The following is a 15113-nucleotide window of genomic DNA, read 5'->3' as shown; positions in this document are numbered from 1 at the left end:
GAAGTCAGGGATGTCTGCTTTTATTTAGAGCAAAATTACGGTCAATTAATATTCATTAACAGAAGATCCTCAGAAAGGATGTAAGACCACAAACCAGGTTTATATGGGACCCCAGGGAATTCACCATGTGCATGGAAATTTTCAGAAAGATTCTTGGATTTGGCATTTTGGCAGGCATGGGGTCTAGGGGAAAGAACTGGTGCTGTTTCTGCTGGCAGAGGATAAACTTGCTGGATACCCAAACCAGCAAAATGCTGAATGCCGAAGAAGAAAACATCAAAATGGACGAGGCGTCTCCATTTCCTGTAAGTGGCCAGGTCCCCGCTTTGTTAATCCCTTACACGCATCACTGCTAATGCCACTGTCCAGGATGGTATGCAAAGTGGGCAGGCCTGTTTCCCCCCTTGCACTCAACATTTCAGCTAAAGAACTGCAAATCCCCAGGAAACTTTCACTTTGAATTCAGTATGGATCAAGGGTGATACCCAAAGCCTCTCTAAAGCACAATACAAGGAGTTTGAGGCTTTACCCTGGGCCAGCTGCATTTTCTAAAAGGGTGGATTCCTCATCAAAGGGGAAATAAATAAAAGCAGGGGTGAAAAAAGCCCTCGCCCCAGTTGTTGTCATCCATCTGAAACAGGCAATAGTTACGATATACCTCTGACTCTTGTTGGGGTCATAATAGACTTTAGCCAATCCATTTCCAGTTCCAACCATAATTTGGTTCAGTTTTGGATGCCACAGGCAGCGGACAACACTCTGAAAAGAGAAGGCATAGGTCAATTAAAGAGGTGAAATAAAAATTGGGGGAAAGGCCGGCGCCGTGGCTCAACAGGCTAATCCTCTGCCTGCGGCGCCAGTACACTGGGTTCTAGTACCGGTTGGGGTGCCAAATTCTATCCCGGTTGCCCCTCTTCCAGGCCAGCTCTCTGCTATGGCCCGGGAAGGCAGTGGAGGATGGCCCAAGTGCTTGGGCCCTGCACCCGCAAGGGAGACCAGGAGAAGCACCTGGCTCCTGCCTTCGGATCAGCGCGATGCGCCGGCTGCAGCGGCCATTGGAGGGTGAACCAATGGCAAAAAGGAAGACCTTTCTCTCTGTCTCTCTCTCTCACTATCCACTCTGCCTGTCAAAAAAAAAAAATTGGGGGAAAAATCCTGCTGGTACTCTGATGGCTTGTTTACTAAATCAAATACCACCCCAATAGCTACTAGTAACTTTTAGGATATTTTTTCCTCAATTATCAAGATGTATTCTTAAGATTAAGCTCCATTCCATTACTGATTATCTATAAAATTATCTATAAAATTAAGAAGTTGGGGGTGGGAGTTTTGTGCAATGACTAAGATATGTATGCAGTTCATACTGGAATGCCTCGTTGGAGTCCTGACTCTGCTTGCAATCCCATTTCTTGCTCAGGCATTCAGATGATGGCTCAAGTAGCTGGGTCTCTGGTACACTCACACGGGAGACCTGCACTGAGTTTCTGTCTCCTGGCTTTGGCCAGGCCAGCCCTGGCTGTTGTGGGCATCTGGGGAGTGAACCAGCAGATGGGAGATCTCTTTCTCTTATTCTTTCTTTCTCTCTCTACCCTCTCAACCTTTCAAATAAAGTAGAAAAAAACCATGTTTCATTCCTGACAATATCCTTTTTCTTGACAGTCATGAAACCACAAAGTTAGGCTTCCCAGCTCCATTTCCATGTGAGGTGAGCATCATGAAATGCTGGATCCACAACACTCAGTTGCGCTTACCACCAAAACAGATTTAGATCTGTGTTTCATGCTTTACACACACAGTATGTCCCTCTCGACAGCAGATTGAGGCCAGGTGGTTACTGTTTTTAGTTTCCAAAGATCTAAACCTCGTATGGCTTTTCCAGAACCAGCACACACTTGTAAGCACGTAAGAACCTTTTCATATCGATGAGATAAAGCAGCAGCACAACAGCAGAAGGAAAGCAGAGATGCAGATTACAGACTCACCACTAAACCAAACGCAAAGCTGTCTGGAAGCCATGCTCATCTGAATTCATTACTGGTGAGGGAAGTGAGCAGTGCTCTGGGGTCATGAAGAACCAGGACTTCTCAGTGAGAACCACAACTTGTTTTTAATTTTTCTCTGTGGTCAGAGGGCAGAGTTGGGAGGGATACCATGGACAGAATTAAAAGGAAAAAAAAGATGAAGCTAACATTAGTGGGCCAGAAACATCATGTATGGGATTCTGCAGAACTCAGCCTGACTGAGCAAGGAGTGGAAGCATCAATTCAATGTTCATTAACAACCGGACACTTGTTAAGCTATGTATGGCAGCCAAGGAACAAGCAGACACAGCCATTTCATTTCAATGGTAAAAGGAAAATCACAGTACTTCTGTCTCCTAAATCTACTTTGGGCTGAATTTCTTTGGTTCCTTTTCTCTAACTTTTCCACTCTTTTGTTAAGACAGAATTATTTGAGAATCTCTGAGACCCTTTTGTATAGAAATTCTGACTGCCCCTTGGCTCGCAGAAAAATATGGAGGTGGTTAAATGGCTACAAATTCTTCTCAGCAATTCCAGAGGGTAATACAGGTGCTAAGAGGAGCCGGCAGGACTTCTGAGTCCTATCTGACATAACTGGACAAGTGTATTTTAAGCTATGCACTGCTGAAGAGGACTGAGATGTTCTTTGGAGAAAATAAAGTCAGAATGATTGCTTCTCCTGTTGGTAGGGGAAAATAAAGTTAAAAGGGCAAGTTTTCATAATTTTAGGTTTTATTTCCCCAGTTTTCCTTAAATTTATAGTGCTTGCTACCCAGTGTCTACTTAAATCTATAGTGTCTGCTAGCAAGTTCTAAAAGATGATAAAACTTACAATAGTGAATAAACATTAACAGGAAAACTTGAAAATAGTAAATTTTATATATTTGACAGGTTTTTTTTTTATTGCATTATCACTGCTTTGTACGTGTGCTTGTGGAGCCTACTTCATGATGCAAGGGTAGAAAACTAGCATTTTTTCCTAATAAAATTGCTCATGGTTCGTAAGATGGAATTAAGTGTAGTAATAGTTCATGGTCTGAAAATGCAAAGTACAGCCTGACTTCCAGGTGCTCTACCACTGAGACTAATTGAGAACCATGCCTAGACCGCTGGAAATTTCCAGATGGTCACTGGCAGGTATATGGGAACAGGGGGAAGAGTCACAAATATAACTTCACAAAGTCACGTTTATGTAACCCTACTTAAGACAGGGTCAAGATTCAGCTCTTTAAGTCCCTGCTTAAATATGACACTCTTCACATCATCCTATTTTTTCTTAAAGCAAACAGAACCTAGTTCAGTGGGAATATAGATATTGACTATGAATAATAATTGAATGGAAAAATGACCATTTCACTAATATATAATAAATTTTAAAGTAATCACAGATCATTAAAACTATAGGAGTGTAACATTCTTTTTTTATTATTTTTTTTTTATTTTTGACAGGTAGATGGACAGTGAGAGAGACAGAGAGAAAGGTCTTCCTTTTGCCGTTGGTTCACCCTCCAATGGCCGCTGCAGCCGGCGTGCTGCTGCCGGCACACCGCGCTGATCCGAAGGCAGGAGCCAGGTGCTTCTCCTGGTCTCCCTTGCAGTTGCAGGGCCCAAGCACTTGGGCCATCCTCCACTGCCTTCCCGGGCCATAGCAGAGAGCTGGCCTGGAAGAGGGGCAACCAGGACAGAATCCGGTGCCCCAACCGGGACTAGAACCCGGTGTGCTAGCGCCGCAAGGCAGAGGATTAGCCTGTTGAGCTATGGCGCCGGCTGAAGTGTAACATTCTTAACCACTGCTGTGACATAGTTATAAAACAAAGTTTTACAAAACTATATTTGCAGGATATTGATATACACAGACATTTCTTTTTTCTGTTATTTTGTTTGTTTTTTAAATTTTAGCTCCCACATATAAAACAAGCAATATTTCTCTTTCTGTGTCTGACTTATTACACTCAACATGAATGTCCTCCAGCTGTGTCCATTGTGCTGCAAATGGTAGAATTTCAGTCTTTTTTATAGCTGAATAATATTCCATTGTGTATAAATGCCACATTTTCTTTATCCATTCATCAGATGATGGACACCTTGGTTGATTCCAAATTTTGGCTAGTGTGAACAGTGCTGCTATAAACATGGTGGTGCAGGTAACTCTTTGATACAACATGTTTATGTCTTTGGGGTATATACCCAGTAGTTGGATTGTTGGATCATATGGCAAGTCTATTTCTAGGGTTTTTTTTGTTTTTGTTTTTGTTTTTTTTGACAGGCAGAGTGGACAGTGAGAGAGAGAGAGAGACAAAGGTCTTCCTTTGCCGTTTGTTCACCCTCCAATGGCCGCCACAGCAAGCGCACCGCGCTGATCCAAAGCCAGGAGCCAGGTGCTTCCTCCTGGTCTCCCAAGCGGGTGCAGGGCCCAAGCACTTGGGCCATCCCCCACTGCCTTCCCGGGCCACAGCAGAGAGCTGGCCTGGAAGAGGGGCAACTGGGACAGAATCCGGCGCCCCAACCAGGACTAGAACCCGGTGTGGCAGCGCCGCAGGCAGAGGATTAGCCTATTGAGCCGCGGCGCCGGCTCTAGTTTTTTTTAAAGAAATCCCCACACTCTTTTCCACAGTGGCTGCATTAATTTACATTTCCACCAACAGTGAATAAGTGTTTCCCTTTGTCTACATCCTCGTCAGCATTTGTTAGTCTCTCTGTTTTTTATTTTAGGGATTCTGACGTGGGTGAGGTGATATCTCATTGTGGTTAAAATTTGCATTTTCCTGATGGCTAGTGATGTTGAGCATTTTCTCATATGTTTGCTGGCCATCTGTATTTCTTCTTTTGAGAACTGTCTATTGAAGTCCTTTGTCCATTTCTCAACTAGATTGGTTGCTTTTTTTTATTGCTGAGCTTTTTAAGTTGCTGGTATATTCAGGATATTAATCCTTTGCTGGACAGGCAGTTTGTAAATAGTTCTCCCCGTTCTGTGGAGTTGTTGATGTATTTGGGATATTAATCCCTTGACAGAGAGGCGGTTTGTAAATACTTTTTCCCATTCTGTGGATGTTTCCTCACTCCACTGACAAGCAGGTGACTGCCATTTTTCACCTCTGCCTAAATGGATTGCTCTGCCAGGTAGAGTTGAAGAGAACTTTCAAGGCACAATCATTACTCGCCATCGGGGATAATTTGATTTCTCCACATCATTAGTATACTCAAGTATCCTACAAAGCAGCTTGCTTCATTAGTTCCCTCCTAATGTGGCCCCACAGAGAGGACAGACATGATCCAGAAGCCAGAGAAGACACCAGGAGGGGCTTGCAAGGGCCTTTGAAATTTCAGCCATCCACAGATGGCTCCAGGACAATCTTAAGGATATAGTAATAAAGTGACTGTTCTTCCTTGGTTCTCTAGAGGTCTGGCTAAGCAGTCTAAAATTACTGGTTCTCAAATATGTTTTCAAGTGAGCAGGGCACAGAATTGGAAAAGATCCACAATGTAGGCCTGATAAATTCCAAGACACCAAGCCAAACAGGCAGTTTCCACGGGCAGCAGGTTACTGTTGCTCTCTCCCTCTGCACTGAGGGTATAAATGTTAGACAGAGTCAACTGTCCAGGCCAACAGACCAATGTCTGACTGCTTTCCAGGGAGCACAAGGGCACGGAACCTCGATTCCCGTTCTGATCCTTTACCCTCCACAATTTCCAGACGTATACACGGCTGATCAGCGTGAGCTCTTACGGAGAAGCACATTTGCTATCCTTTCACGTCAAGGCAGAGAGAGGCAAATAAGACGCCTGAACTACACAGTCATTCCAGAGCTCTGTCCACTGCAGCGATGAGTCACCAAAGCAGCCAGGGAGGGGCCTGTGAGCTGCAGTCTAACTTAGGCAAAGGACACTTAAGGCTCAATTACCCTAAGACTGGTTATTAATCAAATACTACAGGGATTCCAAAAACACAGAATGAAGAAACAGAATTCAAAGTCAAAGGTGGGTGGGCCTTTTTTGTTTATTAATATTTATTGTGTGTGTTTAGCTAACCTTTGTAAACTTTGCAGCTAATGCGGCTCCACACTTTGTCCTGTCAAGGAAATGCATCTTACAGCAGAGAGCTGGCCATCTTCCAAACCAAACAATCCCTGAGCCGGCGGCAGGGCTGGGGAGCGAGCAGAGCTGCCATGCTGCTAACTTGTCAAACAGACAAGCCAGGCTTTGCTTAACAACAATGGGCCACGTGCCTGCTAGAAGCCCAAGGAACCATCAGAAGACACATGAGCTATAAACAGAGTACAATCACTCAATCAGCCCACCATCCCAAACTTCCTTCATCCTGTTCTTCAAGTGATGACGCTGGCTGGGGGCTTGATGCATTCAGACCTACCAAGGTACTGAGAGATGCAGCACATGCAGCGATGGGAGCACACCTGAGTCAAAGGACCCAGGAATAATATCAAGACATGAGATCTCTAAGGATCAAAGAAAGGATCCTCCCATTGTATCATGGGATTTTAATGGCAGAAGGCCACTGCAGTGTGAAGGGCTAGGTTCTGAAATTACTACTTCACCTTAACAAAACACGTATGTCCATAAATAGTCTCCCTGAATTTCCAAAGCCAAATTCCATTTCAAAACAAAATCAAATTCATTCTTTGAAACCAAAGCCCACGTTCATTATACAGCCTTATAACTGGGCAGTGCAGGGCGACCATAAACTGCCCCCCCCAAAAGTACTTACCTCTAGCAGTAGTTACTAGAAATGATAACCATAACTGGAAGTCAGAAGCAACAGGACTATAACAAGTTACAACATCTCAATGTGCTCTACACAAAGATATTTCTTCCTTACAGAGACCAAAGGAAAAGCAGGAGTTTGGGTTGGGGAAGAAGAGAGCACTGTGTACAACCAGCAGTGTTGAGATTCCAAAACAGAGATTTTAGAATTACCCTTTAGAAAGGTGTAAAGGCTACCAAAAATATCCAAATAATTTCTTTGGGTTAAAAATTTATGCTCAGGTCTGGCGTTGTGGCATAGCAGGTAAAGCCACCACTTGCAGTGTCGGCATCCCATATGGATGGCGGTTTGGGTACTGGCTGCTCCACTTCCAATCCAGCTCTTTGCTATGGCCTGGGAAAGCAGTGGAAGATGGCCCAAGTCCTTGGGCCCCTGCACCCACATGGGAAACCCAGAAGCTCCTGACTCCTGGCTTCTGATTAGTGTAGCTCCAGCCACTGCAGCCATCTGGGGAGTGAACCATAGGATGGAAGACCTCCCTCTCCCTCTCGCTCGCTCACTCTCTTTCTACTTCTCCTTCTCTCTCTATGTAACTCTTTCAAATAAATAAATAAATTTTTTAAAAATATTATGCTCAGAAGCCAAGAAGGGGAGAAGGAAACCAGAGAGAGAAGTATAATATTTTAGGACACAATGGGAAAAGGTGCAATTAGGTATCTGGAATTTTATACTATTTAATGTAGATGAGTCCTCACAATAACACTACAAAATTAGCAATCTCAGTCCATGTCACAGATGGAGAAACTGAGACTGCAGGATGGGTAACTTCCCCAAGGACACATCACGTACTCAGAGGAGAGGAGATCCGTGGGCAGGTTTTTTCAACTTCATGATTCATTCCCTGACACTACTTGCCATGCAAAGCCCTATTTGGAAAGATGGGAAGGAAGGGAGGTGGGAGATTTTCAATCACTTCTAAAACCATCTAACCCAGAAGTAGAAATCTTAGCAAGTTTATATTAAAAAGCAGATGGTATTACTAAAACCATAAAAGAAAAAGCTCCCTAGTTCCCAGTTCACAAATGTTACTATAAAAGAAATCAATGCCTGTGCAACATCTTAGGTGTCTGTAATGCACATATCCAAACACCACCCTTATTCTACTTTACATGCTAAAAGAAGCCCAACATCCTTCATAATTTTATGCCTTAAACATGATTATGTTGAAACATCATTTCCTGATCCTTCCCAGCTGCTGACCCACACTGTAAACCAAACTCCATCTGGTTTATTCATGTTTGGTTTTCCTCGTATAGTACAGAATGGATAAGTTAACTCAGTGATTCCTTGGGAAAAAGAGCACTTTTTAGAATCAGAAATATAAATAAATAAATAAATAAAAAGCAATTTCAAAGAAAGGGCCTGACACCTGCCCATGAAGAAGACTGTCACGGCTTTGTAGACTCAAGGCGAGGCAGCTTTAGCACCATGGACTTCCTCAGGACTGTCCAATGCATTTGCTCAGCCATGTGTGCACCTTGAAGCTCAAGGCTAAGAGTGTAGCTCAAGACCTGAGCCCCAGATAAATTTTAAAAAGGCAGATAAAACCAGGGGGTACTAAACATAGAGCTTTCTCCAGGTTTCCACAAGCCCAGAAAAAGAAAAAAATTATTTTCTACACTAAAATATTGGACCAAGGAAGTAGAAGAATAAGATGGTAATTGTTTCAGCTTCCTTAGGCTATTGGTCTGGTCCTTGTTCCCTCCTCTCTCTCCCAAAGCCTTGCTCTTCCCAAATTCGGGATGGCTTTGTAGCATGAATGGGCCATGGGGCTGGGCCTCCTCCCCCCAAGTTCAGGAAGCACACCTGGTGAGTAAACTCCAGCTTCCAATAAGACAAAGACTCCCAACACTCACCTGATCTTCAGGGAGATACCCCCAAATGGGAAAGACTACAGCAGATGTTTTCCCTATGCTTCTACGTGAGCATGTGCCCGTCCCTTCCTTCTCCTCCACAGTCCTCTACTCCAGGGAAGTTCTGCCATGGGATAGACTTGCAGCAATCGTCATTTTCTTTTAAACTGGAAATCTCATCAGTTTCCCCCTTTCCTCTCCCAACTAGTTCTCTTGCTGATGAGCCTGATAGAAGCCCAACTGTGAAAAGAAAAGATGCCACAGTGCTTTTGCAAATGTTCGAATGGCTAAAGAAAAATCAAGTGAGGAAAGCAGTACTCTGCACCTGCCATAAATGTTCGGTGCAATGCACAGATTAGAGTTTTAAAAAATTAGTGTCTAATTACCAGATTAATTTCCATCAAACTCGTGTAAAATACGTGTATTAAAGTCAATTCAGTCCTTGTGCTCTAAAATTAAGGTAATCGCTGAAGCAGCAAAAATCTGGAACCTGGTAGTTGTCCCCAGCACTAAATGAATCACATCTGTGTCTGATAATAAACTTGCCTAAGGAATTTCATCACAAGAAAAAGTTCTCAGAGAAAATAGAAGGTCTCTTGGGCAAGCCATTTTCTTCATCTAATTAAAAACACTAAATGCTAGCTCCAATCCTGTTACTGGATGAGAATTTATGAAGGCAAAGAAAGCACAAATGACAGGAAGTGTCTACTAATTATTGTTATTAATGACAGTCTGGCGGCAGAAATAAACAGGAGACTGAAGCTGGAGTCCACAGGTGGGTGGTCGCCCAAAAAGGCACATGCCAGAAGCACCCTGACAGGGGATCTACTCGGAAGCAGTGGAGCTCCCACTGCTGGCACAGGATGGGCTACAGGTGTGTCAAGACATTGAGCCCCCCCCCCCCCGCCCCAGCCCATCACTTTCAGCAAAGAGGAGCCTTGCCTGTTTATATCCCATATTATTATTTATTACGGAGACCAGGTTGTAAAAAGGCTTGGGAAGCACTACCTGTGGTCATGTTTTACAATCTTATCTATGCAGATCCAAACTCCTTTACTTTTCCTCATCTAAAATCAGAAATGGAATGAATGTAATAAGAATTAATCTTCTGTTTATATGAACAAAACAAATGCATGAAACTTAATAAATCCCTAAGAAATATTTGTGATCAAATCTTAGAAATCCTCAAGTATTAAAACTAAAAATAAAAAATCTGAATCTTCCTAAAAAAATAAACTACATAATACATGTAAAACATCATTTATCTTAATACAGTACATGTAAAAATGCTTTAAATAACATGCTCTTTTATTTAGCCCTCTGGGAGTCTCACAGTCCCTCCTCCTACAAAACTATTATCTATCACTCCAAAAAGGGAAAAAAACACTATCCTAGGATATATGTTAATTATAGACTTCTTCCTTCCCCACACTATATATAATTGTGAAAGTCTGGCCAAAGTTCTGACAGAACAGCTGGAAAACTTATTACCAAAGATCATTCATCAGATTCAGGTTTGGAGAAGAAAAATTGCCAGAGAATTCTACAAGACATAAAGTCCTTTACTTGGCCCATCAGTGGGATGCAATATGGTGCTGGACTTAGACAACTGAGTACAAGACATTGAGACATTACTGTATTATACATTTGCACATACAAACAATAGTCTGTCAATTCTGAACAAATTAAAGATCTGAAAATTCAGATATTCTCTCTCTCTGGTTTGCGCTCTTTCTCATTTTTTCTGAGGAGGTAGGAATGTTTCCCTGAGGGGTTCTACTCTTATTATCTAGTGGTTGATTCTTCATCCAGCTTGGCCATTCATAGCAATCATTTTTATACAAAGAAATATAAGTTTAAATACCTATTAAATAAAACATCAAAAATCTGGGTAGAGAAGCAGGGGACAGCTTCTATTTAATCAAAAGGGAAACACAGACTATCTCTATTATTCAAAGGATTAGAGACATAGAAGAAATTCACTTATAAATTCTGACAAGAGGGGATAGCATAGTGGCACAGAGGGTTAAAGCCAATGCCTGTAACACTGGCATCCCATATGAATGCCAGTTCAAGTCTCAGCTGCTCTGCTTTTTTTTTTTTTTTTTTTATTTTTGACAGGCAGAGTGGACAGTGAGAGAGAGAGACAGAGAGAAAGGTCTTCCTTTTGCCGTTGGTTCACCCTCCAATGGCCGCCGCGGTAGCGCGCTGCGGCCGGCGCACCGCGCTGTTCCGATGGCAGGAGCCAGGGGCTTATCCTGGTCTCCCATGGGGTGCAGAGCCCAAACACTTGGGCTATCCTCCACTGCACTCCCTGGCCACAGCAGAGAGCTGGCCTGGAAGAGGGGCAACCGGGACAGGATCGGTGCCCCGACCGGGACTAGAACCCGGTGTGCCGGCGCCGCAAGGCGGAGGATTAGCCTGTTGAGCCACGGCGCCGGCCGCTGCTCTGCTTCTGATAGAGCTCCCTGCTAATGTACCTAAGAAAGCAGAAGATGGGCCAAACACTTGCGTGCCTGCCACCCACAGCGCTGATGGAAGATTTCTCTCTCCTCTCCTCTCCTCTCCTCTCCTCTCCTCTCCTCTCCCCTCCCCTCCCCTCCCCTCCCCTCCCCTCCCCTCCCCTCCCCTCCCCTCCCCTCCCCTCCCCTCTCCTCTCCTCTCCTCTCCTCTCCTCCCCTCTTCCTTTCCACCCCCTCTCTCTGCAACTCCACCCTTCAAATAAATCTTTAAAAAAAAAATGCTGACACTGATTTTGCTATGGGGCTAAATGTACTAAGCAACGAATTAATTATTAAGCTAGGCAAGTCCTTCTTTTTCTTCTTCTTCTTTTGTTCACAAAGTCAGAGGTAACATGTAATTGTCCCTTCGACTCATATTGTAACTCCCAAAATGAGATCATTGTTAAACACATGACCATGGGAAAAGATTCTTCGCTACAGGGTTTGAATCTGGATTCTTACAGTGAATACTATTCCAAAGAAGAGAATGCTGAATTAAAAGCCTACTGGTTAAAAAAAAACCAAAAAACAAAAAACAAAGTACATAAAGTTGTTCTCTGAAGAGACTACAGATGAGAAAAAAAGTGATAAATATATCAGCATTTGTTTCCCATTCTAAGTAAGAATAATGATTGCATTTTTAACAAAATATGGTGTCAAAGTCCAACAAATAATTTTTACTTCAAAGCACAGTATGCTTTACAAAATAGGCTCAGCAAACAGATCACATTCATTAACAGTGTAACAACCAAAACAAATTATATTCATTAGAATGTAAATTACCAGTATTTTAAGCATCTGCAGTAAATTTGTGTTTCCTCCACTGAACTCAAACACAGATATTTTTAGTAAGTGTGAAAATGGATCATCTATCTCAAGTTTTAAAGAAGCAGACAATTAAAGTAAAATGTGCACTTCTTTCATAAGATCTCAAAAATATATTTATGCTGTGGAATTCCAAATTAATCTAAAAGGAACTATTAACTAAAAACAAAGAAAACAAAAACAAACACAAGAGAAGGTGAGAGAGAATAGGCCACCATAGCAAGTCTCAACAGGAACATGTATAATAAAATGTAATTAATTGTAGTAGTAGGTAAAGCACAATTAACAGATACATTTTCACCAAACACCTATGTTGTGCCCCGTACTGTGATGCCCTTACCACACACATGGCACCTTTGGCCCTGAGCAGAGCCCTACTCCAATCTGTTCAACTGGAGCATTTACAAAAGGCCAAGAAGACAGTATCAAAGATAATAGGAATGCTGAGGAAATATGATACAGAAGGAAATGTCAAAAAACAAAAGCTTAAATTTGGTTCTCTTATTAGACTAGAGAAGACTGAGCAGTAACTTTATCATCTTAAGGAAACAGAAGATGTTGGCCAGCTGCTCTCCAACTCCACAAGGACTACAGTAAAGGATATGGGCTCTGAACATGAGAATGTGAGGCACACGTGGAGAAAAAGAAATCAAACTCTTTAGGGAGACTGTAAAATCTCCTGTTAAAGTCGGGCTGGTTTTTACACAGGAGAGTTAAGTCATAGATCTCAGGTAGGCAAAGACATGGACTGAGGAAAATAACATTGAGAAAGTGAGCAAAGCATGCTTGATTCTGCTGGTGGCAGAGTTATGTCAAGGGAATACACTGCAGAGTAAGAGTGGACTCACATTGGGAGCAACGACATGATTTTATTTCCAACAATATGAATGGCCTCCAAATGTGCAGCTAACTTAGATGCTTCCTGCTGCCATTTGTGCTGTTTCACTGTGCGTTTCCCACCACCACTATAATGTAAAAAAGCTTCTGGTTCTGGGGATGAAAGAGGAAACTCACTCGACTCAGCTCTCCTTCTGAATGTGGGTACAAAACTGCAGAGGCACAGTAAACTTATTTGAAAAGTAAATAGTGGGGCCCTTTGTGGCGTAGCGGGTAAAGCCACCGCCTGCAGTGCCGGCATCCCATGTGTGTGCCGGTTTGAGTCCCAGCTGGTCCACTTCTGATCCAGCTCTCTGCTTTGGCCTGGGAAAGCAGTGGAAGATGGCCCAAGTTCTTGGGCTCCTGCACCCATGTGGGAGACCTGGAAGAAGCTCCTAGCTCCTGGCTTCAGATTGGTTCAGCTCTGGCCATTGTGGCCAATTAGGAAGTGAATCAGTGGATAGAAGATAACTCACTCTCTCTCTCTCCCTGCCTTTAGAGTAAATAAATAAATCTTTAAAAAAAAAAAAAGTAAATAGTAGTAAGTGTGGTTGGAAGAAGACAAAAATTCAAAGTATCAGTGAAACAGAAGTGAGATTACCATTTCCCCCATTCCAGTTCTTCACCAAAATAATGATAAATAATGTTAAGACAATAATACATGATAAATATCAAAGTTTTAAATAAGAACAGGATTGCTCCAATTGAGATATCCTTCTGCCACAAGTGGCAATAAAGCCTGGCATAGCACTGTTACTGATCCCATCATTATTTAAAATTTTAGTATTTTATTCATCATGGATCTCTTAGACTATTTTGATTTTTTTGTAGTCTTGCATTGATTACTGAGTTTTTTGGCATCTCTTTAAATGCTGTGTTTGAGGCAATTGTCTCTCACTTGCTTCACTCTAGTCTTGGCCCTTGCCTTGACTTATACCTTGGACTCTATAGTATACACAAATTAGCTTAAAATGGATCACAGAACTAAACGTTAAACAGAAAAGTATAAAACTTTCAGAAGAAAACAGAGATAAATAAAAGATAAAAAAAAACAGAAAATCTGTGTGACATGGGATTAGTCAAGTAGTTCTTGAATATACCTCCAAAAGTATACAATCTACAAAAGAAAAAAAAAAAGAATAAACTTGGCTCTGTCAAAATTTAAAACTTTTGCTTTGTAAAAGACACTATTAAAATAACAACAGGTAACAGACTGGGAGAAAATATTTCCAGATCACATATCCAACAAAGAATTAGTATATACAATATACAAAGAACCCTCAAAACTTAACAGTAAGAAAACAAGCAATTTAACTTTATAAAGGGCAAAAGACATGAAAAATCCCTTCACCAAAAGAATACAAGGATGGAAAATGAGCACATGAAGCTATTCAACAACATTAGTCATTATGGAAATAAAAACTACAACTACACCCACGCTAAGATACTAACCCACATACACTAGAATAGGTAAGATAAAAAATGCTAAGAACATAGAGTGTGGCTAATGACATGGAGTAAGTGCAAAATGCACACACTGTTAAGAATGAAAAATGATATGGCTACTCTGAAAAATGGTATGGCAGTTCCTTATAAAAACAAATATATACTTACCATAGACCCAGAGATCCTACTCTTAAGGTATTTACACTAGAGAAATGAAAACTTACACACACACACACACACACACAAACCTACCAATGAATGATTACAAAAACTCTATAATTTCCACAAACTGGAAACAGTAACATATCCTTTAATGGATAAACAAACTATGGTCCAAAATGTAACAAAGTATTAATATACATGATAACCTGGATTAATCTCAAAAGCATTCTGCTGAAAGAAGCCAGTCTCAGAAAGTTACTTATTTATGAGTCCATTTATATGAAGTTCTTAAAAGTTAACAAGATGTGCATGAGAAGGATCAGTGAATGCCAGCGGCTAGGCATGCACTGGAGGAGGGCAAGTGTGCCTCTACAGGGACACAGCAAAATGGAGCTTCTGGAGGGTGATTAGCTGCGTTAATGGTACTTCCATAAATCTATACTTATGTTTAAAATAAGAAATGTGTATTTTTAAAAGGTCAATTATACTATATAATAATTTTTAAAATAATGAATAATAACCATAACTAAATTAGTTCCTGCCAATTTTCTTAAATAAAACATTTTAATAATTGGTAAGACAGAAAGAAGGGGCTTCAAAAAGTCTGTGGGAAATAGAACTAAAAGATAAGCTTATTTTAGTGTAATTT

General features: G+C 41.6%; 1 protein-coding gene across 1 annotated transcript in view; it reads right to left on the bottom strand.

The window, feature by feature from the left end:
* WDR70 (WD repeat domain 70) overlaps nt 1-15113 on the bottom strand; it is a 300629-nt gene that overhangs the window by 27164 nt on the left and 258352 nt on the right. Inside the window, exon 14 of the mRNA XM_062212004.1 lies at nt 659-759. Within this exon, the coding sequence (XP_062067988.1) occupies nt 659-759 (101 nt within the window). The remainder of the gene's footprint in view (nt 1-658; nt 760-15113) is intronic.

Source organism: Lepus europaeus, chromosome 15 (assembly GCF_033115175.1).
Source record: "Lepus europaeus isolate LE1 chromosome 15, mLepTim1.pri, whole genome shotgun sequence".
In the NCBI taxonomy this organism is placed as follows: Eukaryota; Metazoa; Chordata; class Mammalia; order Lagomorpha; family Leporidae; genus Lepus; species Lepus europaeus.
Note: the sequence above shows the minus strand (reverse complement) of the source record. Positions and strands in the feature narration are given on the sequence as shown.